The 26,167-nt window shown below is 37.7% G+C and overlaps 4 protein-coding genes and 1 pseudogene across 5 annotated transcripts; 2 read left to right on the top strand and 3 right to left on the bottom strand.

Annotated features, from left to right (window-relative positions):
* The first annotated feature begins 4,684 nt into the window (after nucleotides 1-4,684).
* Nucleotides 4,685-8,307, top strand: LOC103338638 (squamosa promoter-binding-like protein 6). The gene is given in 4 exon segments (XM_008241861.3): nucleotides 4,685-6,121; nucleotides 6,309-6,421; nucleotides 7,186-8,040; nucleotides 8,043-8,307. Coding segments are annotated over 4 exon segments (1,674 nt in total). The 5' UTR covers nucleotides 4,685-5,453; the 3' UTR covers nucleotides 8,081-8,307.
* A 2,111-nt stretch (nucleotides 8,308-10,418) lies between these two features.
* On the bottom strand, nucleotides 10,419-12,912 carry LOC103338639 (putative UDP-arabinopyranose mutase 2). The gene is made up of 4 exons (XM_008241863.3): nucleotides 12,372-12,912; nucleotides 11,447-11,697; nucleotides 11,144-11,312; nucleotides 10,419-11,002 (listed from the first exon to the last, which is right to left on the bottom strand). Exons 1-4 carry the CDS (start codon nucleotides 12,696-12,698, stop codon nucleotides 10,664-10,666), a joined length of 1,086 nt encoding a protein of 361 aa, XP_008240085.1. The 5' UTR covers nucleotides 12,699-12,912; the 3' UTR covers nucleotides 10,419-10,663.
* A 4,908-nt stretch (nucleotides 12,913-17,820) lies between these two features.
* Nucleotides 17,821-18,633, bottom strand: LOC148915435 (secreted RxLR effector protein 161-like). Its single transcript, XM_089041910.1, has 2 exons — nucleotides 18,504-18,633; nucleotides 17,821-18,308 (listed from the first exon to the last, which is right to left on the bottom strand). Exons 1-2 carry the CDS (start codon nucleotides 18,631-18,633, stop codon nucleotides 17,821-17,823), a joined length of 618 nt encoding a protein of 205 aa, XP_088898036.1.
* Nucleotides 18,634-20,711: 2,078 nt separating this feature from the next.
* On the bottom strand, nucleotides 20,712-22,733 carry LOC148915434 (uncharacterized; annotated as a pseudogene). Its single transcript, XR_016122306.1, has 3 exons — nucleotides 22,320-22,733; nucleotides 20,957-21,751; nucleotides 20,712-20,846 (listed from the first exon to the last, which is right to left on the bottom strand). The product of XR_016122306.1 is annotated as an uncharacterized LOC148915434 (transcript).
* Nucleotides 22,734-22,743: 10 nt separating this feature from the next.
* Nucleotides 22,744-24,913, top strand: LOC103338660 (COBRA-like protein 4). The gene is made up of 5 exons (XM_089042009.1): nucleotides 22,744-22,909; nucleotides 23,039-23,495; nucleotides 23,697-23,844; nucleotides 23,982-24,259; nucleotides 24,379-24,913. The coding sequence occupies exons 2-5, from the start codon at nucleotides 23,066-23,068 to the stop codon at nucleotides 24,675-24,677; spliced, it is 1,155 nt and encodes a 384-aa protein (XP_088898135.1). The 5' UTR covers nucleotides 22,744-22,909; nucleotides 23,039-23,065; the 3' UTR covers nucleotides 24,678-24,913.
* Nucleotides 24,914-26,167: the final 1,254 nt, after the last annotated feature.

Below are 26,167 nucleotides of genomic sequence, written 5' to 3'. Positions count from 1 at the left end.
CCTTCTGTTGCGCCAAAGGCACTTGTTGCACCACCGTCTGTACATGCCCAAATTAAAGGCAGAAAAGAAGAGGAAAAAAAATGCTACGTACACCAATGGGTTACATAACTTTTTATTATCAATTTATTTCCGTTCCGAGTTCACTTTATCCCTTAGTTATTGAGAGTAAATAAAAAATTCCCGATTAATTTACTAGTATATATCAATGTCTTTGTCACAAAAGTTAAAGTTCCAATTAATGGACTGAATTATAAAGTTAGATACGATTCAGTCACCAAATAAAGAATTTCCGTTTTAGAATTGTCAAATAAAGAATTTTCTAAATTTGATTACCCTCTCCATTACAAGCGGCCAAGAAGAGCGAACTAATAAAAGTACCTTCTTTTTTGGCGACAAAGTAGTAAAACAAGGTGCTTGAATGCAATGTTGGGCGCAGTATGCCCCACATGAATTATCTCCAGTGTGACGTCACACCCAAAATGTTTCTCAAATGACATAATAATATGAAGATGGCTTTGGATCCCTTTTGTTGAATTGAAAAAGAAATTTTCATTTTGAGGTTTTTTTTTTTAATTTATAATTTGTAAAGGCGCCTACCTTGAAAAATCCAATTCCGCCTCTTTTCTGGATATGTTAGTAAATTTTGTGTGGGCTATGTTTTGAGGGATATTTAGTTTGGTTTGCTGACCTATGACTGTTTGGTTTTTCATGGTGGTGATTGGTGGGTTGTCCATCTACAATCGTGGAGTTTCTCTTTACTGGTGGCTACTTAGAGTTTCTCTTTGGTTGTAGTGGCTAGGTTTCTTATGTTTTATTTTATACAAATTTATAAATAAACCCAATCCTAGACATGTATTTATAAAAAAATCCAAGCACTATTTAAACATAGAAACACACCCAAAATCAACCCTAAAGTCAACTTTTTGGGTGTGTTTATAAATGGGTTTTGAGTGTGTGTAATGATGGGTTTTGGGTGTGTTTATATGTTTAAATAGTGCTTGGGTTTTTATAATTTCAACCCCCATTTTGGGTGTTTTAGTGAAACTCCTTTATTTTATGTATTTATGTTTAATGTGGGCTTTATGCCGAATATGGCGTAATGCCTCTTTGCGGGCTATATGCCTTTATGTGGGCCAAATGTCTTTATATTAGCTTTTGACGTTTTAGTTTTTTTACTCAGAAACATGATCTTCATGCTATGCTGTGATGATTTTAGTTAGATTCATTCATTTTTGTTTTCTGTTGGTTTTCTAGTCAATGTTTTTGCCCGATTTTATTTGTACTGTTATTTGCCCTTTTGGGGAATTGCAATAAATTGAAACTTCGAGCCCAAAAAACAAAACAAAACAAAACAAAACAAACTGAGATGAGAATTGATTGGGTTTCATTGGAGATAAAAGGACCTCCCAATTCAGCCTTCTTCTCTCTCTTTTTGGGCCATGGCCCATTATAATTGAAAATGGCTGAAATTATAAGTAAAGTACTTCTGGCTGAAATTGAAAATCAACCAGTGATAATTGTCCAAGTCTGAGCTTTTCGACCCTCATATTAATCTTTTCGACCCTCATATTAATCTTGTGCTCCGAATTCTGTTCATAGTTTATCCAAAATATCTATATTGAAATTACCTCCTTCAAAAGGTCAAGAAATATTGAAGCAAGAGTAAGATTATTTATTGGGTGCACCATCCATCAAAATATTTGGGAAGATAATAATTTGATAGTATTTAATGGGATCCTTCCATCCCTAGCCACCCATCCATATAAACTTTTTATCTTTTTTCCTTGTCCACAAGGTCGTGCTTAAAATTGTTGAGGACTTGAGAGGGACGCATGATAGAAGAGGGGTTAAGGTCGTGCTTAAAATTGTTGAGGACTTGAGAGGGACGCATGATAGAAGAGGGGTTAATTATTGGGCATCATTTTCAGTCAAAAGAAGGGGTCTAGTGGAGTTGTCATTTGCCCCATCTTACCAAAGTGCTACCTGCCTCTCTCTAAGGTCTAAGCTTAGCTTCATGGCTGGTGGCAATGTGGCATCCACCTCTTTTGTTCCCTCTCCCCCCATCAAAACCAAACAAACCTTATTTGATTCTTTTTACGACAACAAAAAACTGCTTTCAATAACTTTCGGCTAATACATTGCGTATTTCCAAGTTTAGATAATAAAAATATAGAAACATGCACACTTGTTTAGTTGAATTCTAATCGTTGGATTTAAGTAACGAAAAATATAAGTGATTTGGTTTTAGATGAGAAAAAAAAGAGACGAGCTTTTAAGGGGAAAACCTAAAATTTCTATACTATATATACATGTATAAACTTGTTCGTTTTCAAATTCCTGAACTAATCCACACCACCCCACCCAGAAAAAACAAAATTAAACAAAAGATGGCTTTCTGATATTGAGAATGAAGTTGATGTGAAAAAGGTTAAGAAGTAATTTCTATACTATATATACATGTTATCAACTGCCCCAGTTGCCCTATGGCCCCTTAATTAACTTTGTGTAGCTAGAATTAGATTCTTGAGGCCATGCATGCAGTACCATCCTACCCTAGCTGTTATCTTTCTTTCATATGAAAATATTGTGTGTGTAAGATCACGAACTTTTTGAGAATGGTTCTCTCTCTCTCTCTCTCTCTCTCTCTCTTCTTTTCGGCTGGCTTCACATAGGATGTACTAACCCTAGCTAGGGTTAGTTACATTCGATTATGTCAAAAGTTAAGCACCACCTGACCATGAGTGAGGAGTTAGCTCCTATAGCTTGTTTGCGTGGTCCTTTTTTTCGCCTTTTGTTTTTGGGCGTGTGGATGTGTTATGGATGGATCTTATCATCTTTCTTTGATGCTCTAAAACAAAGATGAGTTTGGTTTGGTGGATGGAGTAGGTTTTGTTGGCCCCTACCCTACCAGCCTCAATCCACAAATACAATAGAGCACGTGAACATACAGTGTCTGTCAACGTATGTATATACTTTACCTTTCATTCATCATTTAATAAGGAATTAATTAAACCCTGCGTTAAATTTATGTTTTGGCAATTCTTTCTCACCACACATATATATATATATATATATATATCGATCAATTCAAACAACAGTAATATCTTATTTTCTTTGAAGAAAAATAAAATGAAAAGTGGATGGGAATTTGAAATTTCTTTTGTGATGCAATGGTTGTCTTGTCTCTTTCTTCTGCTTTCGTTTTCTAAGTTGAGAGGAAATTAGCAGTTGTCTGTTATCTGACTTCGTCTGTCTTCTTTGCCCCAAAAAAAAAAGAGAGAAGAAAAACAAAACAAGTTTGATTGATGGCTTGTGGTTGGAATATATTGCTCTCAATTTGACTTCACGTAAGATGTGTCCCAAATTCATGACATCATGCAGGACCCAAATGGTTTTATTTTTCTTTGACAAAGTATTATGTTTTATTACTATCGTATCGACTGAAAACTACTTGCATTTATCCTCTTCGCTTGGGGAACAAAGCTTTACCTAACATATAATTCAAAAGCTTAAGGCAACTGCTGTTAAATTCTTATACAAACCGTACTTGGAGATCACAATCCATGTATTGTTGGTCAGTTGGTGGATAGTGATACTACTTTACATTCGACCTTGTGTTCACGTAATTGGATCAAGGTCAAATATTGTTACATGTTTTAATGTCGGAATTTAAACGTCAAATACTCTTTCTTTTCCAAATACAAGGACGACAAAGCTGGGTGGAAACTTCCTCATCACCACCACTAGGCACCACCCCAGTCAAAGAAAGATCTGCAACTAAACCCTAAATCCCTATACTTTATCCCCACCTTTATCCCCACATACTTTGAACTTCTGGGAAAGCACTCTGCTTGACTTGTCAAGGAGGATGGTGGCTGCCAGTTTGCAAATGCCACCCTAAGTGCATATACATATATATATATGTGTGTGTGTGTGTGTGTTCCATCCCCACCCTCATTCCACGGAGCTTGCAATGCACGCGCCTGCCAGCCAGGTCAGGAGGTAATTTTGGTATTTCCAGGGCCAGTCCTCAAGATCCCAACATTAAAATAAAATAAAATAGTGGAGTTAGTGTTGACTGTGCATTGACTTGTTGCCCATCACTTTCTCGGTCTCCCACTCTCTCCAAAGACTATAATCGCTCTCATTTGCATGGCTCTGGCTTTGGCTTCTGGTGGTGGTGGTGATGGGCCATGTTTCAAGCCATGTTTTCCATGCTTCAAAGGAATATGCTTTTTCCTTATAATTACTGATAAACTAATCAACTCTACTTAATTTCAGGTTAGGTTTCTAATTAAATATGACTGACCATCTCAGCTAATTCTTTGTTATTCATTTTAATAATCATGGGTGTTTATGAGCTCCTCTTTTGTGTCTCCAATATATAATTTAGATTTATGTTTTGAATCAAACTTCTGTCCGCAAGTTTCACCTCTATCAACAATTTTTTTGTTTATTTTCCACTCATAGCATATCATAGGTCCAAGTTTCAAAATTCACATTGTCCCCATCATCCACAAATTTTTTTATTTTTATAACGTTGCTCTACTATTTGTATTGGTTTTAATAGAAAAGAAAACACTATTGAACATCAAATTTCTTGTCATAGAATCTTGGTAATTACTTAACAAAAACAAAGTCTTGGTAATTATAATTAAGTGTGGAAATAGCAGTTCCTTGGTCTCCTTTGCTTTCTGACTTTAAGTCTACTAAATTACATAAAGTTGCAGCTCTCTTCAATGGTCTCTCTCTCTCTCTCTCTCTCTCACAAAATAGCAAGTTAGCAACTACAAGCTCTTCCATGGAGTTTAGAATTTACTAAACACTTCCAAATTTAGGTGTCTGCCTCAACCCCCATAATGCCACACTATACCTACTATCTACTTTTACACTGGTAAAGTGAACACTCTCTCTCTCTGTCTCTCTTTTGGGCAACTTTTGGTTTTCCTTTCTTTCAGCTGCTGAATAGTTTTTCCATCAAGTACCTGAAACTCTGTTTTTGGCTCCTGTTTTCCACTCATTCAGTCTTTGCTTTATACATTGAACATGTTTAGCCTTTTCACTTGTTCCTTCAATTGTCTTGATTGAATTCACGTGGGGGTTCAGGCTTCAGACATTTTTTTGCAGATTGGTTATATTTTTCTTGGTACTATCCTGATGGGTTTTCCTTTTTGCTCTGTTTGGTTTCCCAGAAACTGATTTTCCCACGAATTTGGAGCTTCAAGGAGGAAGCGTTCTGCAGTTTCTTTTCTTTTTTTTTTCTTTGTCTAAAGATGGGCTTTTTGTAGTTTGTGTACAGAGTTAATGATGATTCTCCAGTAATGACCTATATATAGCTTTGAGCTCATTGAGCTTTTGGAACTATAAACAATCAGCTTGATCCTTGGATACAAGTGCCTGATAGTTTTCCCCATGAATTGAAGTGGGCTTTAGTTGTGATCCTTTTACTTGTAATGGAGTCTTGGAGCCGTATTTCTGAAGGGAAGGGGTTTGTTTCCGATGAAACAATTTCACACACTGATTCATTTTCTAGAAGTAGAAATACGTTGATGGGTTGGGAATTGAAAATCCCCTGTGCTTTTGGCAGCAACGTTTTAGTGTCAGGCCAGCAAGCTATTGAAAGTCAAGGTTTTGGGGAGTTGGGTTCTCCAGAAATGATGGGCAAAAATTTCTCAAATAATCCAATTAGAGATGTATTGAGTGGCAAGGTTTATGGTGAAAGAAGTACTAATACAACAAGTATGGCTACCCCAAATTTATTTTCAGGAGAAGATGAATCATCTTCAAAGCTTTCAAGCTCTATTGTGGACTCTAACAGTAGGGATTCTTCACTCATTGATTTAAAACTAGGGAGGTTGGCTGATAACAGAGATTTCCATGATTCTAAATTTTCTAAAGGACATCCCATATTGTCTTCATCCGAATCATCGACACCTGCAAAGCGAATGCGGGTGTCAGGATTGTATTCTCAGACCGCCTACTGTCAGGTTTATGGTTGCGACAAGGATCTCAGCTCCTCCAAGGACTACCACAAGAGGCATAAAGTTTGTGAGGCTCACTCAAAGACGGCCAAAGTTATTGTGAATGGCAGAGAACAGAGGTTTTGTCAGCAATGTAGTAGGTTGGTTCTGTTTCATCTTCTTGATTGAGTTCAATTTGTTTGGTTGCTCAGAAATAGATTCTTTCTAAATCTATTGTATCCTTGAGTTTAGCTCATTTAGGATTTTGAATCAAACCAGCTGAGCTAATGTGCAAAGTGTCATGATTCTTGTTGTTGCTGTAATATGTACTAGCTTTTGACCATCCAGGTTTCATTTGCTGGCTGAGTTTGATGATGGTAAGCGTAGCTGTCGTAAACGCCTTGCAGGACACAATGAGCGTCGGAGAAAGCCTCAAGTGGGGATTCACTCTGGAAGAGCTGGTAGGTTGCTTCAGTCGTATAATGGTATTAATAAAATTTGTCTCTAGTTTTCTGTTATCCTGACGATTTCATGGTCCCCCTTTCTCTCCTTAACTGAATGCAACCATACTGTGATCTCTTGTGCAGCCCTGAACTTTGTATTACCATGAAATGTTTAACTTTTCTTTGGTCAGCGGAACCTTAGTGGATTCTGTGGAAAAAACTAGAAGGCCTCTAAATGTCCTTTATATATTATCCAGCCTTTTATCCATGAAAGTTATCTAAAGTTTTTGGCCCTGTCTCCCTTATGTTTGTCTTAATTGAGCCACTGCTGTGTCTCAAACCAAAGTGTTACTAATGGAGGAACATGAAACATCATGTGTCCACTGGCTGCATATTGCGGTTGCAACATTGAGCTGAAAGCTTCTGCCAGTGAGAGTGGGTCAAATATATGATCGAAATACATCCAAAATACAAATAAATAAAATTCTCTTTAAGTAAGTCAAGCTCCCTGAATGTCACTATGATAGAAAAACTGCCTTAATAAGAGTCATTTACTCTTTATGATCATAGATTCATATCGTATGTTATGTCATGATCTGTAGAATTCCTTCAGAGCTCATCCCGTTTGCATGTAATGACAATAATAAGTTGTGTAGTCTGAGGATTCTCCTGTATAATTTGTGCTTCTCCAAGTGGCTAATTAGTGACTCATCATTCTATCACTACTGCTTTGAGTCATTTAGATTTTTAATCTTCTTTCGAACTGTCTGCACGGTTTACAGGCAGCAGATTTCAGGATAATATGTTGACAACTGCATCTTTTATCTGCCAAGAGATACTCCCCAGTGGAATTTTGGATGCTGAAAATTATGGAACAAATGACTGGTGCAGGCATATAAAAGTTGAAGATGCAACTCATTATAGGCCTTTGTCAGGGGTTCCTGTTACAAATGGGCATCTGCCTTTGAAACCAGTGTTTCCTTCTTATGATATTGGAAAACGGTATCCCCCATTTCATGACAATGGAACTAATCCTCTAACTGGAAACATAATCATTGAGAATGGCAGTCAATATTCACATGATATGAGAGGCCTAAATTCTGGTTCGCACTCTATGTTTCATGAGACCACCACATTAGGAAGTGAAGACTTCAATGTGTTCAACACTGCTTCAACTGTACATGGATTATCGGGAATTTCAGACTCTGGTTGTGCTCTCTCTCTTCTGTCATCTCAGTCACAGAAATCTTCAAGCCATTTGTCAGGAATTCCCATGGCTCGCCCCCTGGTCATGCCGGTCAGCCATACCAATTACAGGCTGGTTCAAGGTTCTGAAAATCTTATTGGGGGATGCTCACATGCCTCCTCAAGTGGGGTGTCAAATAGATTCCCTTCTTCAGGAATGAATTCTGGAGCTGGGACTCACCTGGGTCCCATACTTCTATCTAATGGCAGTGATACTGATGATTTTGGAATCTCAGATGGGATTTTCCAAGGATCAGATTTTGTGAATGCCAAAGATCGTCTGTCCTGCGAAGATGGGACCACTATCGACTTGCTTCAGCTTTCCTCACAGCTCCAACGAGTAGAGGATCAACGGCAATCCATGCAGGTGAAGCAGGAAAGTGATGCTTTCTGCTGCCTCAGAATCACTTAAGTGATCTGCGAATTAGGTAAGCCAATGTGTACTTTAGTAAATTTAAATTTTGCCACGATAACTCTCAGGAGGAAAAAATTAGTATCCTCCTGGCCTATGATGTTAACCTCCATACAAATCAGTACCGTGCCATATGAAAAAATGTATGCTTTATATTATTTCTTATAGGCCACATTGAACAATGAATTTGTCTGAATCAAGTTGTAATTTTCATAAGCTGCATGCTCAATCCAATTGCTGTTTTGAATACATAATATTGCCATCTTTTATATCAGAAAGTAAAATATTTGGTCTGTAATGAGACAGGAAACAAGGTGCAAAAGCATGTGGCACTTGGGAATAAAGCTACCATGGATCTCCTTGAGAGACATTGATAGTAGCATGCAAGAAGAAGCTAGAAACTTTTAGCATCCGTTAATGTGCTGCTAACAAGTTTTTAGTATTAGGCAGTCAGATTTAAGATCCACTCCCAAATTATACAAGTGTTCAATTGTATATGTACTCAAATGATCGTCTAACCTCATAGGTTCTTTTGTTCTCCGCATTCTCAAGAAACGTCATTGATAAGTTCTGCTTTCAAGCAAACATCTTGGGATATAAAGTTCTGTTTCTAACCTTTCTGCAGACCATTTGGAAATGAACCCTAAACCCTAAAATCTTCTCTAATTAAGCTAGCGTACTTGAAAAGGTCGATTAAAAGTGAGCTTGCAATCAGTACAAAGAAGGGGTAAGTTTGCTTTCAGTTCCACCAAAGAAAAGAAAGAAGGATAATTGCTTTATAATGAACATACAGTTGGTACACAAAATGATGATTGTGTGGCATGCAATCTTTGCTAGCTTTTATAAGAATCACCTGATCCTACTGATGAAATTTGTTTTCACTGTACAAATCTATATCGAACCAAACATTGTTCAACAGTGCCTAGACATAATGGTACTTGCCAAAATGCCTGAATCTGCATGATGGAAGGGCAAGATTGCAGTAGGTTTGTCAACACCGAATACCGCCACTAAAACCAGATAAATAAACAAAATAGATGGATTGAGAAAAATTACTACTCAGAGTACAATCTGGCAATAATTTTTAATAAACTAAGACACAGTTAATGGCAGGCTGGCGCCGGCATTGTTGTGAATATTGTCAAAGGAAAGTAACGTATGAACTGCGTTGATTTGCTCACAAATCTGGCCGTGAGGAAATGCATTTGATATGCTTTCTTTTTTTTGTCAGAGTGACATTCACTCAACTATACTAATTAAATTTGAAATAACTCTATTTGCTCTACCAATTAACTTTGATTTCGATGTTTAGTCATTTTGTGGGTTGGATAAACTTTACTGCATGATCTACGTGAAATGAAAGCGATGTTAGTCCTGCCAAACCCAATATTAAATCATGTCTGCATTTGCGGGGCAACTTTCTCCAGTCCAGCTGATTTGGTTGGATTCATCTATTATCACAAATTCAAATTTGCAAGTAACTTTGTGGTTCAGAAAGCATGTTTTGAACGCAATCACTTGCTAGAAAATGTGTTTTTTTTGCTTCCATGTTGAGCAAGTGGAACGAACATGCACATCAAAAGCTCAAAACAGAGCAGAGAGCTTTAATTATTAGCAAGCAAACCCAATGCTTTAGCATTCAAATATTTTCCCCAATTCTCTCGCTTGTGGGACCCAACTCGTGTGGGAGATGTAAGAAAATTAAAAGCTTTTGGCCAAAAGTTATCGAGAGAATATCCACAATTTGATTTAACATTGATATCAATCAAGACATTTGATTCACAAGGGCCCCTTTGTGACAGACTGAGTCTAAGTTTAAAAAAAAAAAGTCTAAAAATTCTTCTTCGAAACAAACTGTTCTACCTTATTTCTTGGAATCCTTTGCTTGCTGCAATTTCAAACATATTTTTCACAGCAAATACAATCATGGTGGTGCTCAACCAGAAAAATTTGTATACCACGAAGATAACAAGGCAGAGCGTGATTCACTGATATTACAGTGCCATTCCGTGACATGCAAAGGGCATCGCAGGCCACAGCAATGAAAGTCACGCGTAGTGCAAAACCCAAAGTTCAAACTTTGAAAACACCTCCATTTGCTTATCGAATTCCGTACATGATATTGACCCGTGTACCAAAGACTCAAACGGCCTTATTTTCTAACCTTTTCTAAATGAAATTGCGCAAAATTGACTGTGGAAGACGGGCAGTGCCAAATGCCAACTCATCTTTGGCAGCATACATTACAATATAAGCTTCCATTTTGGAATCTGAGATGCCAGGAAAAGATGCTCTGAAAGTCGGCAAAAGAAAGAAACAAAAACACTAGATCGAAGAGATGAAAGAAAGCAAACACCATGACAAACAAAACTGTAACTGAGCCATTGTTGAATCGAATAAATAGCTAACACTTTTAATGTATATAGAAATACATATCCGTCATCATTATTGTTCTAAGAAAATATCTTCTCCGACCTGCCGAATAAATAACTCCTAGCTCCAAAACCAAAAGCTCGGATAAAAGGGAAGATCAGATTACAAACAAGGCCTATCACTGACACCGACTATCAAAAGATTAATGATAATGGCAACCAAAGATCAATCTATTTCGCAACAACTCCGTTCTCAACAGATTTTTCTCCGGATGGGTTCAACTCGTCCCATGCTTCAACCCATGTGACCATGGCATCCGCAAGCTTGAGGAAGTAGTCATCAACCTTGCCAAGCTTTGCCTTCACTTGCTTGGAGAGCTCAATGTAGCAGCTCTGAACGGTGGTGCAATCCTTTGGAAGGGTAGCAGATTGGAAGAATGGGATCAACTCTTCTTGCCAGTATATTCCTTTGTATTCCTTCTTAAGGTTCACAAATGGATTGCTTGCTTTGCTATGCCAGATGTAGGGCAATCCTGTCTTCACTCCCAGCCCCAAGTGGTCGCATATGACCTACAAAACCAACAATGACAACTCCTGTGACCCACTAAAATTTGAAAACACAAGGCAGTGTGTTTTGATTGAAAAATCAATGAAATGCACTAACAAAAGACAATGAAAATGTACAGGCTCTAAAGAGATTTTGAGAGATACCTTCATGCACCAGCCAGCCCACATATCGTCGTAACGCCCAATTGGCTGACCATCACCCATGAGTCCAAAGTACATAGCAGGTCCAATCAATTCACGGTTGAATGCCAGATTCATACCACACATGGGAAAGAGAGTTCCCTTGGGAATGGTCAGGACTGCATCCACAAACCTAGAAACATGGCATTATAGTCAGCAAAACACTCAAATGCATAATTTCTGAAAGATTGAAAATGGCAGCATTATAGTCAGCAAAACACTCAAATGCAGAATTTCTGAAGGATTGAAAATGGCAGACCAATGTACCTAGTGTTTCTCTCTAAAGGCTTAACAAGCTGAGTGGGTGCATCATAATCCGGAATGTTGAGCCAGAGGCCATGAGAAACAGCAGTTGGGATACCTTCACGTAGACTGAAGGGGTAACCACGGACAAAGTCTGCACCTTCACGGTATGGGTCATACAAGGTGTTAAAGAAAAATGGAGTTGATGGAGTCAGAAGGTTCTTAATATGCTGCTCCAGAGCATTGATATCTTTGCCAGAAGGATCTTTAGCAACCTGCATTTTCATAAAAAAGAACCATGATTAATTATAACAACTTGGTATCACAAGAATTGGAGGGATATCAATGAAATCTGAAACACAAAGGTGCCACCATAACAAGCTATTTTCACAACGATTCAAAGCATAGATAAATGAAATTGAAATTCAGCACGTATATCTTAATCAAAATTTATAGACTGAAACTCTTCAAGTGTGAATCTGAATGTGATCCAATTACAGTGCAAAGGAGAGATCTGTGAATTTGGTAAACCCCATCTCTACACTAACTGAAATAACTCATGGTACAGAGAATCTAGCTTCTGCCAAGAAACAGATCAACCCAAAAGTACGTAAAATAATAAGATATACATCATAAGAAACATAGATCAAAGCATGCAATGTCCATTGACAACAGAAAAAGAAGTTAAATTGACAAACAGACGACGCACAGAAGTCAAACAGAGACAGCAGAAACAGATCTAAACAACACAAGCAACATAATTTAAGTACCGAGCAATCATATAGAGTCAAATCAACATCGAACTGAAAAATAAAACTGCGCTAAGCCAGCAAAACCCGCAAATCCACAACCAAAACCCATCAAGATCCATGCTTTTGAACCAAAAACTCGAAACCCAAATCCGAAAAACTCCCAAACAAGAGATCGAGCTGTTGAAATAGATACTTACAAAGCAATCGTCGTCGATGGTGAAGATGTACTTCTTCTTGGAGACCATGTAGCCGAAGCAGCGGCAAGCAGAGTCCTTGAAGGAAATACAAGAGGCCTTAGGACCCAGGATGCGGTTAATGTCATTGCGGTTGTAAAGCTCGTAGTCAAAGCCCTCTGGGACCTTGATGACCTTTGAAGGGTCACCATCTTGGACGATGATAAGGTGGTATTGTTCAAAAAATGGCCTCCACATCTCCAAGAAGTCCAGGTTTCGGATTGTGGGAATAACAATGTCAAGCTCATCTTTGAGCAGAGGTGTGGGAGCAACCTTACTGACTCCAGCCATGGCTGTTTCTCGGAGAGAGAGAGAGAGTTGGGGGTTGGACTTTAGAGAGAGTGTTGGGTTGAATGTGGGAGTTGTGCCTGTATTTGAAGAGTTTGGAGGCTTGGGGTGACACGTGCGAATAGGTGCTGACACGTACGACGAGGGAGGAGAGATGTATTAGATAGAAGGTTACAGTTTTGCAACGCTTTGATTAGGTTACCGTAGTTTGAGATTTTGTGAGATATTGAGAAGAGTTACCTAAATATACTTGGAAAGAAATTCAATCACATGAAAAGGCTAGGGTGTGGATTTGGTCCATTTCAAACTCTGACGAGTCAAATGATTAGGCAGAAAAAGTAAGAAAATAATGTAATAATCCCGTTGTGATTTACTAATACTCTTTTAACAAAAACAAATTGGATATTAGGAAATAAAATTCTATGTAATAAAAAGAAAAAAATAATAATGTAAGATGTCCTTCCTTTTCAACACATTGCTATACTTATTTAAGTTATAAACTTAACGTGACACATAATATGATACTTTTTCAATTGTTATATATGTTTTAAGGTTCAAAATGGGTCTAAATATAAATAAATAAAATATCGAGTAATATCCAAAATATACTTGCATTAAATATTATTTTAGTTTTTTTAGGCTTGTTGTGGTATTTTCCCTTTTCGACGTTGAAAGAGATTTTAAGTTCAAATCTTCCCACTTATGAAAGAAAAAAACTTCAACGTCAAATACTTTTCTTTCTTCCCTTCCCCACTAATAATAAGCATCCTCTCCAGACCAATACTTTTGTGGGACTAAAATATTATTACATCAATGCCATCTAAAATTGCGGCAAAATTGGCGATGAGGGCGGTAGCAGTTCTGGTAAAAGTGCAACACCCAACCCAAGTTGGCAAGTTATAGCGTTTTTGTTGGGGAAGAGGCACTGCAGGAGAAGTCGGGCAGCCGAATCCTTCAAAGTCGTCGGTGGCTTTTGCTCGTTTTAGATATTTTCAAATGTCCAAATGTCCTTGTGGAATCTAACCCGCAAATCTCCTAACCCATTTGGACGCTGCCACATTACAGTATACACTCTGTACGCGTTTGCCATACGACCGACACTTTACTCGTCTAAAATCATGCCCCCCTTTGCCTTAGATCTGGACACGTGTAATATTCTCGAGGGTTGAGAGCATAGACTGGGCTGGGTTTGGTCCATCTTGTCTCTTTCATTTTCTGCAAAGTTTGGTCCAGTCAAAACTTCACAATTTCTATTACCACACCTATATTATAAGCAGCAGGGTAGATCCAAATTTCAAATCTGAAATTTTTTTATTTCATTATTTTGATCGTTAATGGTTTTTCGGTTGTCTACGCTCGGAAGAGAGATGAGGTTTTTCATACACATTGTCAAGTACCATTGGGGTTGAAATCTGAACCCAATGATTTGCAAATCAACGTCTTTTTTCACTGAATTAGACCATGTTGACATCATCAATGAGTTTGTTCAATATTAATTGGAAGACCAAATCATCATTAGTAGATAATTTCTCAGAAAAGAAAACAAATGAAAATGGTTATTTTTTTCTTTTCCAGTTATGGGTTGGTCTTTCCTTGTCTTGTTATATATAAATAGTTAATAGGTAGGGGTGGCACGTAGTAAATGCCATACAATAATAATAATTAGTAGTAGCAAGTAAGTGGTACCAAAACTTCACCATACAGAAAACATCCCATACCAAATTCCTCATCTGTCTCTCTCTCTCTGGGACTTCATGTTCATAAAATTCCTCTTTTTGGTGCAATAATGAGGAGAAGCAGTAGCCACGATGGGTACACACATCCATTTTAAATTATTTTGCATCCTATTCACAACTGTTGTTTGTATTAGAAAGTGGAATTTGAGATCTATTCTAGAAGAAAAGAAACACCACCACCATCATAGTTGCTGAGTAGAGCAGTGACAAATTATTATTATTTTTCAAAAAAAGACCAGAGTAAGTGTACGACATGTCGTTGGCACGTCATTGTTGGCCAAGTATAGAATCTTGGGATTGGCGAACTGAGCTGGGCTTTGCTGTAGCCTGTATGAAAGGAGGGAATGATGAGAGAGAGAGAGAGCTATGTAAATTTAAAAAACACCACATAACGTGAACATGATCTGTTGTTGAAAAGGAAGGATGGTGCTAAACAGAAGATACCACCGACATACCATGCCTAGTGCCTTACCACTGCCTGCCAGTGCCAACCAATACACCCCTTTCTGTTTTTGTCAAATATTACTATAATCCTCTTTATTATTGGGATTAATTAAATTAAAATATTATTGTTGTTACCTTGTAGACTCTGTGACTTTGCATGATTGCAGTTTGCTTTCAAACAAATGGGAATATACTCCAGTAAAAATTAAAATCCACTTTTGATTAATCATTGGTGTATGCGAGTATACTTACAGTAGATACCATCAAACTGTTTTTTAGCCATTATACTTTAATTATTGATCTTTCAGCTATTATATTAAAAATAAATAAAAAAAATTTACAAATTGGGAGTTTCACTAAAACACCTGCATTTATAAACACACCCTGACTGCACACTAGGATTGGGTTTATTTATAAATTTGTTACAAATTGGGAATCTCCAAAACACTTTATCATATTATATATAGTTGACTTTGGGGTTGATTTTGGGTGTGTTTATATGATATAGTTTTTTTATAAATACATGTCTGATTGGCATTTGCAAATTTTGCTTAACAATCATATTGGACCAGTTTATAGGCCAAACCACAAGTTGAGAAGAGCACATGCCCAACCATGAAAGCCCATATTAGTCCTGAGCATTGTAACCCAACAAATGAAATCTATTGGGTTCTTATTCTATTCAATGGTCCTGGTCCTGAGTGGCAGAGAGACACTGATGAAAGGCTCAGCCCAACAAATGAATCATTTTTCTTTTCCTGAATCTTTGAATCATATGAATTCACAATGATCCTTTCTGCAGATTTGTATTTGATGGCACAGATATGTCTTTTTGGCAAAGGACATCAATGTTTCTAAGTAAACGCCACTTAACATGGCTTAGAAACATGGAAGCTAAAATGGCAAGTATAAGGGGCCCAAGTTATGCAAGTCACTGTCAGCATTTTGCCAGAAACTGGTGCAATCTAATTCTTTGGCCTTGATATGTGGTTTTCCAGTTGGTGCATTGGCAGCTATGGTGGTGTTTCTCAAATATGGTCATTTTTTTATATCCCACAAGTGAAAGTCTTGGGGTCCTAAGAATCTCAGCTCCAGGCTTGATCAATTCCCGCAGCCAGTCATTCTGTAGATCCTACCATGTAAAGAGAGAACAAATGACAAGGGCAAGATGCCAAACCAACATTGAATTTTTGTGATGTAAGCCATGAACTTGACTTTTCATTCTTCAAACACATATAGGAAATTAGTTGACTCGGTTATATTTCCTATACTTATATCTATTTATCACTTATTTAATATCTGAATATATAGTCAGCCTCAAGTTTATTGGTTAGAGTCACTGCAGAAATTGGGAGATCACCTCATCATTCTGTGTCCATCCCGCCGGCATGATCAAGATTGCTGCAAAATGGGCTCTTCCTTGCTTTTAAATTGGTGGGAAAGTGATTGAATTTGTTCATTCATGCCCTTTTAACAATTTTTAAATAGCTATGCAATTTCACTTGAACATGGAAACTGGTTTGGTTCATCTGTGACATGCTGCATACGCAACATTACACATATATGAAATTGTGATCAATACTTTTGTCCTAGTCAAGTAGCTGAGAACATGACATCTGGAAAACCATAGTCGAAGAAGTAGCTTAGAATGAGGGTAGATAAAAAAATTTTGGTTTGGGAGCCTAGTTGCTTATAAATACTGGCCCTTTGGACAATTTAACTGCATAAGTTCTCAAGAATCCCCAGGTGCTTACTGAAACTTGAACAATGGAGATTATTAGTAAATGTATAAGAAGCGCATTTTTGGTATATGTAATGTTCTTGACAATAGTTTCTCGTGCAGGTGAGCTTCTAATTAATAATTATAACTATGTTTTGTTAATTCCTTAAAGCCATAACACGTTTAACACTAACCTGAGTCTGACATGGTGCTGGCGCAAGGACTGGATGAAGCTGGAACGGATTGGCAGTGCAAAGGAATAGAAGTTCTTCTCCTGAGAATCCGATCCTTATAGCTATAACTCTGATGGGTGAATTTCATTTAGCTGTGTTGTGTTATTCGGATCTAGGAGGGAGCCTTCTATTTATAAGCATCTCTCTAAGTGTCTTGCCCATCAAGAAACACTTAGAGATATCCTTCATGCTATAGGATTAATCCATTTCAATCCTTGTAGAACTAGGAACCCTTAAGCCTTCATTATCCTTATTAAACACTGTTTGAGGCTTGTCTAATCGAGATAGGTTTTGAGTTCCTAATAAACAATAAGTCTTAGTAATCCTAATTTGATTAGAAGATCACTTTAGTAGGTTTAATGTAATAAACCTTCTTACATTCTCCCACTTGATCAAATAATCAATTTAGACTTATTGTTCATTACTTAATGGCCATGTGGAACTCAAAATTCTCTTGTTCCTTTTATCAAGCCACTGTCATTTTGAAAAATTCATAAAGGACTATCGAAGTACAAGGATATATAACATCCAAGACTTTTATAATCACATACATGAATCTGCAAAACACATAAGGCTTCCAATCTGGATTGAAAAACAAGAACTGTTTTGGTTTTTTGTATGTGTGACAAAACTGAACAGTTCTTTGCCCACCCTTCAAAACTACCAAGGTTTCAACAATCTTTAATGACTCATTCATAGATTCAAAGTAAACATAATGTTGACATGATTACTGCTTTGGCCTTTGTTCTATTTGTCATCCATAAATAGCAAATGCAGAACATTGTATAAAAGTAATTCAATTAAATCTGCAAAAATAAAACTGTCTAGATAAAACTAGTTAACAAAAACAAAATTAAAACATAACTGTAAGAACTCTAGCTCCCACTTGGACTCCCATGACTTTTAGGCATCAAAACTGAATTGCAATCCCATGCTTGCCACATGCCTGTGAAAAACATGATTAGGCAACCCTTTATTCAAAGGATCTGCAATCATAAAATCATGCCAATGTGACTTAGAGCAGTCTCTCCATCTCGAATCTTTTCCTTCGCAGATAAGAACTTTAAATGCATATGCCTCATTCCATTTGATCTCTTATTTCCTTGTGCAAAATATACTGCCGCAGTATTGTCATTCCATAACTGAATCGGTTTCTGTATTGAATCCACAATTCTTAGCATAGACATGAAATTTTTAAGCCACATTGCCATTGAAGTAGCTTCATAAACTGCTAAGAATTCTGCTTGCATAGTGGAGGTTGACACATACTGCTGTTTCATGCTCTTCCATGCCACTGCAGCACCTGCAAATAGAAAAACAACTCCTGATGTGCATTTCTTAGTATCTTGGCATCCTGCAAAGTCTGCGTCTGCATATCCTTCCAGCTGCAAATTTTCAACCTTTCTATAGACCAATTTGTACTCTTTAGTTCTCTGCAAATACCTTAATACTTTCTTGCCTGCAATCCAATGTGCTTGGCCTGGATTAGACTGAAATCGCCAAGAACACTTATGCAGAATGCCAAGTCTGGTCTAGTGCAGACTTGTGCATACATCAAGCTTCCTACTAGTGATGCATAGGGCTTGTCCTTCATCTCTAATCTCTCTTGCTCAGTTTTAGGAGATTGTTCACTGCTCAATTTATCCCTTTTGAGAAGGGAACAGACATCCTGTACAGTTTCCCATGTTGAACCTTCTAAGCACTTTCTCAATATATGCCTTCTGACATAAGCCGATCATTTTCCTTTCTCTGTCCCTGCTGATTTCTATTCCAAGAACATAGTTTGCCTCTCCCAAATCACTCATATCAAAGTGATCGGACAAGCATCCTTTTAGTGTCATGTAACATGGACAGATTGCTACTTGCTAGCAGAATGTCATCCACATATAGCAGCATGAGGATGAAATTCCTTCCATTGAATTTCATATAGATGCATTCATCCAATGGATTATCAATGAAGCCTTGGGACTTGACAACTTCATCAAACTTGAGATACCATTGTCTTGATGCCTGTTTTAGACCATATATTGATTTCTGCAGCTTGCACACTAAATTCTCTTCCCCTTTTGAGCCAAAACCATCCGGCTGTTTCATATATATTTCTTCAATCAGTTCTCCATTTAGGAAAGCTGTCTTAACGTCCATCTGATGAAGATGCAGATCAAAATGAGCAACCAAAGCCATTATGACTCTAAATGAATCTTTAGTTGATACAGGGGAGAAAGTTTCATTGTAATCAACTCCCTCTTCTTGTGTGTAACCTTTTGCCACTAATCTGGCTTTATACCTGTCTATTTGTCCTTGTGCATTCCTTTTGGTATTATAAACCCACTTGCATCCTATAGGTTTGCATCCTAATGGCAAATTAACTAGTTTCCATACTCCATTTTTGCTCATTGATTCTAGTTCAGATTCCATGGCTGCAGACCACTGTGAACTTTTGTCACTTTCCATGGCTCGCTTGAAAGTTGCGGGTCATCCTCGGTATTGATGTCATGCTCGATTCGCGAGGTAAACAAAGTAGTCATTTGACAAGGCTGGCCTTTTAGGTCTCGTGATCTCACGAGTTGTAAAGCTCGAGCGCTTCTGATGGAGCGATTCGCTGATCTGGAGCCGATTCTGCTGATCATGCTCGCATTTCTTCCAGCTCGCTGATCTGGACCCGATTCTAGCTGATCGGAGCCGATTCTGGCTGGAGCCGCTTCGGCTGGTTTTCTTCCAAAACTTCATCAAAAACAAAATCTATTTCATCTAATCCTTCCTCCTCTTCTTCAATAAAAATTGCTCTCTGTGTTTCCACAAATCTAGTGTTATTTTTAGGACAATAAAATCTATAACCTTTTGTCCTATCTGGATATCCTATGAAGAAACAGCTCACTGTTTTGGAATCAAGTTTCTTCTGCATAGGATTGTACAGCTTTGCCTCTGCCTTGCATCCCTGTGTCCTTAGATGAGCCAAGCTAGGCTTTCTTTTACACCAGATTTCGTAGGGTATGTTGTTTGTAGCTTTGGTGGGAATTCTATTGGAAAGGTAGTTTGCGGTTTTTAAAGCTTCTCCCCATAGAAAAGTAGGAAGCTTTGCACAACACATCATGCTTCTCACCATCTCTATTAAGGTTCTATTTCTTCTTTCTGAAACACCATTCTGCTGTGGTGTTCCAGGATTTGTATATTGTGCAACAATGCCCTCTTGCTGTAGGAAGTTTGCAAAAGGTCCTGGATTTCTTCCTTTTTCTGTGAACTTGCCATAGAACTCTCCACCCCTATCTGATCTTACAACTTTTATCTTAGAATCCAGCTGGTTTTCCACTTCTGCCTTGTAGATTTTAAACATTTCCAATGCTTTGGATTTTTCTGTTATCAGATACACATATCCATATCTTGAAAAATCATCTGTAAAAGTAATAAAATAACTGAAACCATCATGTGTATTAACTGGAAAAGGTCCGCAGATATCTGTGTGTATTATCTCAAGTAGTTTCTCACTTCTTATTGCCCCTTTCTTTCTGAGATTTGTTAGCTTTCCTTTTGCACATTCAATGCATGTTTTATCTTGTTCATGGTGATTAAGTGGTGGGAGAATTGATTCTTTGCATAGAAAATTCATTCTTTCTTTCGAGACATGTCCAAGTCTCTTATGCCATAGTGTGAAAGATTCTGCATTACAAGGCTGTTTTGAACTTAACACATTTATCATCTCTGTACTTTGATTTGGTAATTTGCAGTTCAAACGAAACATTCCATCGATCAATAATCCATTACCAATAAAACTTTTATTTCTGAAAATGGAGAAACCAGACTCATCAAACTCAAACTGTAAGTTTGATTTTACAAGCTTGCTAACTGATAACAAATTCCTTGTCATAGAAGGAACATAAACGACATCAACTAATTCCAAAATAAAACCTGAATCCAACTCAAGACTAGCTAAACCAACAAAATCTACTCTAACTCTTTCTCCATTTCCCACGAACACCTTCAAGTCATCCTTGTTTGGCACCCTCTTTGTTTTGAATCCCTGCAAAGAGTTAGTCACATGAACTGTTGCACCACTGTCTAACCACCATGAATTAGATAAAACTTCAACTGTATTAGATTCATAAATCACAGAGACATTTTCATGCTTACCTTTTCCCTTTTGTTTCTCCAACCAGCGCTTGTATCTTCTGCAATCTCTCTTTAAATGTCCAAATTTCTTGCAGAAGAAACACTTCAAACCTACTGGACCCGTGCCCTTTGCAGACTCATCTTTCCTCTTGCTGCTTATCTGTGTTCTTGTTTTTGGTCCATTCCTTTGGTTTAAACTTAGTATCCTGCACCAAATACACTTGTTATTTTCCTTTGTCCTTTCTGATACTTTGTTCTTCCTGCACACATATACCTATCAAATCAGCAACTGACCATATCTCCTTCTGAGCAATATAAGTAGTTTTCAGTTGTCTAAAAATGCTAGGTAGAGAATTAATAGCAAAGTGTACCATCATGGTTTCATCCACATGGACTTTTAGAGCCTTCAGCTTGTTTCCTATCTCAAGCATGTTCAGAATATGAGTTCTTATGCAGCCTTCTCCATTGTATTTCATATCTGTCAGCTGGCTCATGAGTGAACCAATTTCAGCTTTCTTGGATCCTTGGAAGTTTTCTGCAATAGCTTCCATGAATAGCTTAGCACTCTCAGTTTCAATAATACTGCCTCTGACCTCTTCTGAAATAGACCTCCTCATGATCAGAATTGCCATTTTGTTGGCCTTAATCCACTTTGCATATTTAGTCTTAGTCTCAGAGATGCATCAATCGCAGGTCTTGATAGAGCTTCATCAGTAAGAACCATCTCATAATCCAGAAGTCCAAGAGCAATTTCCACATCTTCTCTCCATTTCTTATAATTTGAGCCAGTGAGAGTTCGAATCGAGTTATGATTGACTGTACATGTTTAAAACAAGATAAGCACTTTATATATAAATTTCCCCAGAACTTTAATCAAACATACTTAATCACATCTTTGGACAATGATTCAAGCATGCTTATTGACACTGGAAAACGAGTAGATGTGGATTTCCTGAGCAAAAGATCTTCTACATCTTTAGACAGAAGAAAAACCTTTCACTAATCCATATCTATCCATGTTCCATGTCGATCCACCATGATGCAAGACATATCAAACTGCTGACATCTTTGGACAGAAAGCCTTTCGACATGTTTTGCATCATGGTGCAAATTCTGATCATAAACCTTGAATCATGCAATGGTTGAGTCGCTTTGGCTTACTCAATCACGGCACAAGAACTGTAAGCTATGATCTGTAGAAAACTTTAAGAACATGATAAAGTTCATACTTTATACTGTTATCATGTTCATACTTTATAACTTAAAACTGTCAGTTATTTATTCTTTAATTTTCCTGCACGAGTTTGTTAGGTATAACATGATATAACTTATGCTCTGATACCACATGTTAATTCCTTAAAGCCATAACACGTTTAACACTAACCTGAGTCTGACATGGTGCTGGCGCAAGGACTGGATGAAGCTGGAACGGATTGGCAGTGCAAAGGAATAGAAGTTCTTCTCCTGAGAATCCGATCCTTATAGCTATAACTCTGATGGGTGAATTTCTGTTTAGCTGTGTTGTGTTATTCGGATCTAGGAGGGAGCCTTCTATTTATAAGCATCTCTCTAAGTGTCTTGCCCATCAAGAAACACTTAGAGATATCCTTCATGCTATAGGATTAATCCATTTCAATCCTTGTAGAACTAGGAACCCTTAAGCCTTCATTATCCTTATTAAACACTGTTTGAGGCTTGTCTAATCGAGATAGGTTTTGAGTTCCTAATAAACAATAAGTCTTAGTAATCCTAATTTGATTAGAAGATCACTTTAGTAGGTTTAATGTAATAAACCTTCTTACATGTTTAGGATTTGGAGTATGGTTTGTTTCCTTAATTAAACCTCATTGCTTATTCTAACTTTGCCAATTCCTCCTTCCCTCATGGTTTTCAGTGGCTTATGATTCGTTTGATCCAAATGGGAGGATAAATATCAAATGGGATGTTCTGTCTTGGACTCCTGATGGCTATGTGGTGAGTGCCACCACAACTTGTATCACTTTGTTTTCATTTTCATTGATAATCAATTCTAATAATAAGTTCAACAACTAAAAGCTCAGTTCAAATACATTCTTACTTACCATGATAATATATATTATCCAGGCAGCAGTAACAATAATCAACAACCAAATGTACCGGCACATCACGAGCCCCGGATGGACCTTAGGCTGGACATGGGCTAAGAAGGAAGTGATATGGTCAATGGTGGGAGCTCAAGCCACTGCTCAAGGAGACTGCTCCAAGTTCAAAGCAAATATTCCACACAGCTGCAAGAAAACTCCCACAGTTGTTGACTTGCTTCCTGGGGTTCCAATGAACCGAAGATTTTCTGATTGCTGCAAAAGCGGTGTTATGGCATCATGGGGACAAGACCCCTCAGCTGCAGTCTCAGCGTTTCAGCTGAGTGTTGGCCATTCAGGTACTTCAAATAAAACAGTAACACCACCAAAGAATTTTTATTTGCTTGGTCCCGGACCAGGCTACACTTGCAGTGCTGCAACCATTGTACCACCCTCAGTTTCCTTCTCGCTTGATGGCCGCCGTATGACTCAAGCAATGAGTAAGTTTACTTCTTCCATGTTTCAACAAAAATGCCTGGTGTCACATTCTGTTTCTTAATTACAGTTTTTACAAGCACTAGAGTTTGCTAATAGCTAGCAATCTAGTAGGCATGCTGTGTTTTCTTACAGTTTCTACAATTAGCTTTGAAGTTCTTCCATCTAGTTGTCTTGTAAAATTTTTGTGCTTTCTTTTTTGGCAGTGACATGGGCTTTGGATTGCACTTACTCGCAATTGCTCGTCTCTGAAAATCCAACATGTTGCGTCTCTCTGTCATCTTTCTACAACCCCATGATTACTCCTTGTCCATCTTGTGCTTGTGGTTGTAAGGATGTGAACAATAATTGCATGTAAGTAGCCTGTACACACAACTTACCATTTTTTCAGTTCGACTGAAGCAAAAGGTCATGCAATGAGCCTTTCCCATCCAATAATTGAACTTTTCCATGTTAACGTCTTCTCTTCCTAACACTGGAACATAATGCAGAAATGACCCCAAGGACTCAAGGGTGCTGAATAAAAAAGCCTTAGCTAAGGAAGATGCATCAATGTTACAATGCACAGATCACAGGTGCCCGATCCGAGTGCATTGGCATGTGAAGGCTAACTATCGGGCGTATTGGCTTGTGAAGATTACCATCACCAACTTTAACTACCTGATGAATTATACACAATGGACTCTTGTTGCTCAGCATCCAAACTTCAATAAACTAGCTAATGTCTCTAGCTTTGTCTATAAGCCACTCATTCACTACGGCTCAATAAGTAAGTCTCAGTCTACAATGGAACCATAAAGAAAGATGCTTCATTCATATCACACAATATAAATATGTGATGTACATGTCAAGATCTAACATACTGTGTGGATCTCTTTGAATATGCAGACGACACCGGCATGTTTTACGGCATAAAAAATCATAGTGACCTACTAATGGAAGCTGGGCCTGAGGGATATGTCCAGACAGAGTTGCTTCTTGGAAAGGACATGAAAGCATTCACATTGGACCAAGGTTGGGCATTTCCCTTCAAACTTTACTTTAATGGCGATGAGTGCAAGATGCCCCTTCCTGATATATATCCAACCCTGCCCAACTCTGCTTATGCAAATCCTATTTCCTCATCTGCACTGGCTACAACCCTTTTTCTTTCGGCGCTACTAGTCTTTTTGTGCTCGTGCCACTAACGGTCTATAACTTAGATATCCGAAAGAGGTTCTTACCAATGGTTCTGAAGCTGTTCCATCTTCACCAATACAAAGACATCATCAATACAACGCATGCAAGGATCAAAGATTAAAAAGAATGGGAATGTGCGAACTCTGTCACTGTATGTCTGTATAGTTATGTTGTGATCAAGTTCAGAAAACTTGAACTTCAGTTCCCTCTCCCATGTTTACAATCTAAACCTCCTATTCCAAAATTTCATGGAAATTGCAAAATTGTTAGCTAGGATTCAGAATGAGTTCAAGTACTTTTGTCTTTTTTTTTTCTTTGGGTACAAAGAATGAGCTGAACTTTGTTAACATAGGGTAATGTGTAAAAATTATATTTGAACATATGTATAAGGAGACAGAACTTCCATTAGTAGCAGAGGAAGATGGAGATCCAAACAAGATCACATTAACGAGAAAGGTAGTACAGGGGATACAAAGTCATTAGAAAACACAGCAAAGATGACAATTTGTTTTTGAAAGTTTCAACCACTGAAGAAATATTTGTTTTCCCAACAAATTTGGACAAGCAACCTTAATCATATTGTATTACAGGTTAAATTAAATTGCATCCTGGTACCTAATACAAACAAGCTGTAGAAGTTGAAAAATCCCTCTCTGAGTGAGAAAAAGAAAAAGAAAAAAAAAACCAATGGGTCATTTTCACAAGGGAGTTGACCAGGTTCATTCTAGTCTGAGAATCACTGGCTTGTTTGGTTTGGTAATTTCATTTGTTTAATTAGTGGACTTGGGTTTGTGGGTCCATTGAAAAATCAATGTCCATGTGAACCAACATATTGGACCTATTTATACCCAACATATTATGTTTTTGGGTTTATCTCTACAATTTGTCGAAAAATAACAAGGCAAGTGCAGTTGAACCCAAAACTTTTTTCCTTTAACGGGATCAGGACATTAACGGGATGTTATACTAACACCAGTCGTATAATGTGTTTTTGTTTTTGGTGCATTTTAACAAAGTTTCCCATGAGGAGAAAACCTTCATTCACTATCGCAATAAATAAATTAAAAAGGGTTGATTTCTATGGGAAAACTTATATGCCAACGAGTCTAGTGGAAAATGGTTTTCACTTGCAGACCGGTGTATCGCTTATCGTCCTTTAAGCAGTGTCATGGTAGCTTCGTTTGCGGAGCAAATATTGTCACACTGTGGTAGAGGATCAAAGACAGCTTTGGAAAGTAAATATAGGAGCTTGTTGGTCACGGTAATAGAAGCTGGTATTTTTCCTGCCACCAATAATCTTCAATAGCAAGACCCCAAAGCTATATGCATGAGATTTTTCAGAAAATATCCCGCCCATAGCCACTGCACAGGAAATTCATTATCCACTAACTCATTATTATTCCTGACATAACATGCTAAAAAGCATATTACACAAGTTTAGTTGGGAAATAATAACAATTCTGGTAGTAGGAAAGAAATGATTCTTACAGAGTTCCCA

Source organism: Prunus mume, linkage group LG7 (genome assembly GCF_029339155.1).
Source record: "Prunus mume cultivar Tortuosa linkage group LG7, ASM2933915v1, whole genome shotgun sequence".
Classification (NCBI taxonomy): domain Eukaryota; kingdom Viridiplantae; phylum Streptophyta; class Magnoliopsida; order Rosales; family Rosaceae; genus Prunus; species Prunus mume.
The sequence above is the reverse complement of the archived record's forward strand: the minus strand, read 5'-3'. Positions and strand labels throughout refer to the sequence as shown.

Bases quoted from the DNA above. Each gene is read 5' to 3' on its own strand.
- LOC103338660 (XM_089042009.1), top strand. From the start codon at position 23,066: ATGTACCGGCACATCACGAGCCCCGGATGGACCTTAGGCTGGACATGG. The intron at 23,496-23,696 runs GTAAGTTTACTT...CTTTTTTGGCAG, and splicing joins CCGTATGACTCAAGCAATGA to TGACATGGGCTTTGGATTGC. The intron at 23,845-23,981 runs GTAAGTAGCCTG...AACATAATGCAG, and splicing joins GATGTGAACAATAATTGCAT to AAATGACCCCAAGGACTCAA.
- LOC103338639 (XM_008241863.3), bottom strand. From the start codon at position 12,698: ATGGCTGGAGTCAGTAAGGTTGCTCCCACACCTCTGCTCAAAGATGAG. The intron at 11,313-11,446 runs GTACATTGGTCT...CCATGTTTCTAG, and splicing joins CCTTTAGAGAGAAACACTAG to GTTTGTGGATGCAGTCCTGA. The intron at 11,003-11,143 runs GTATCTCTCAAA...TTGGTTTTGTAG, and splicing joins GGGCTGGCTGGTGCATGAAG to GTCATATGCGACCACTTGGG.
- LOC148915435 (XM_089041910.1), bottom strand. From the start codon at position 18,633: ATGAGTGATTTGGGAGAGGCAAACTATGTTCTTGGAATAGAAATCAGC. The intron at 18,309-18,503 runs GTACAGGATGTC...AGTCTAATCCAG, and splicing joins AAGGTTCAACATGGGAAACT to GCCAAGCACATTGGATTGCA.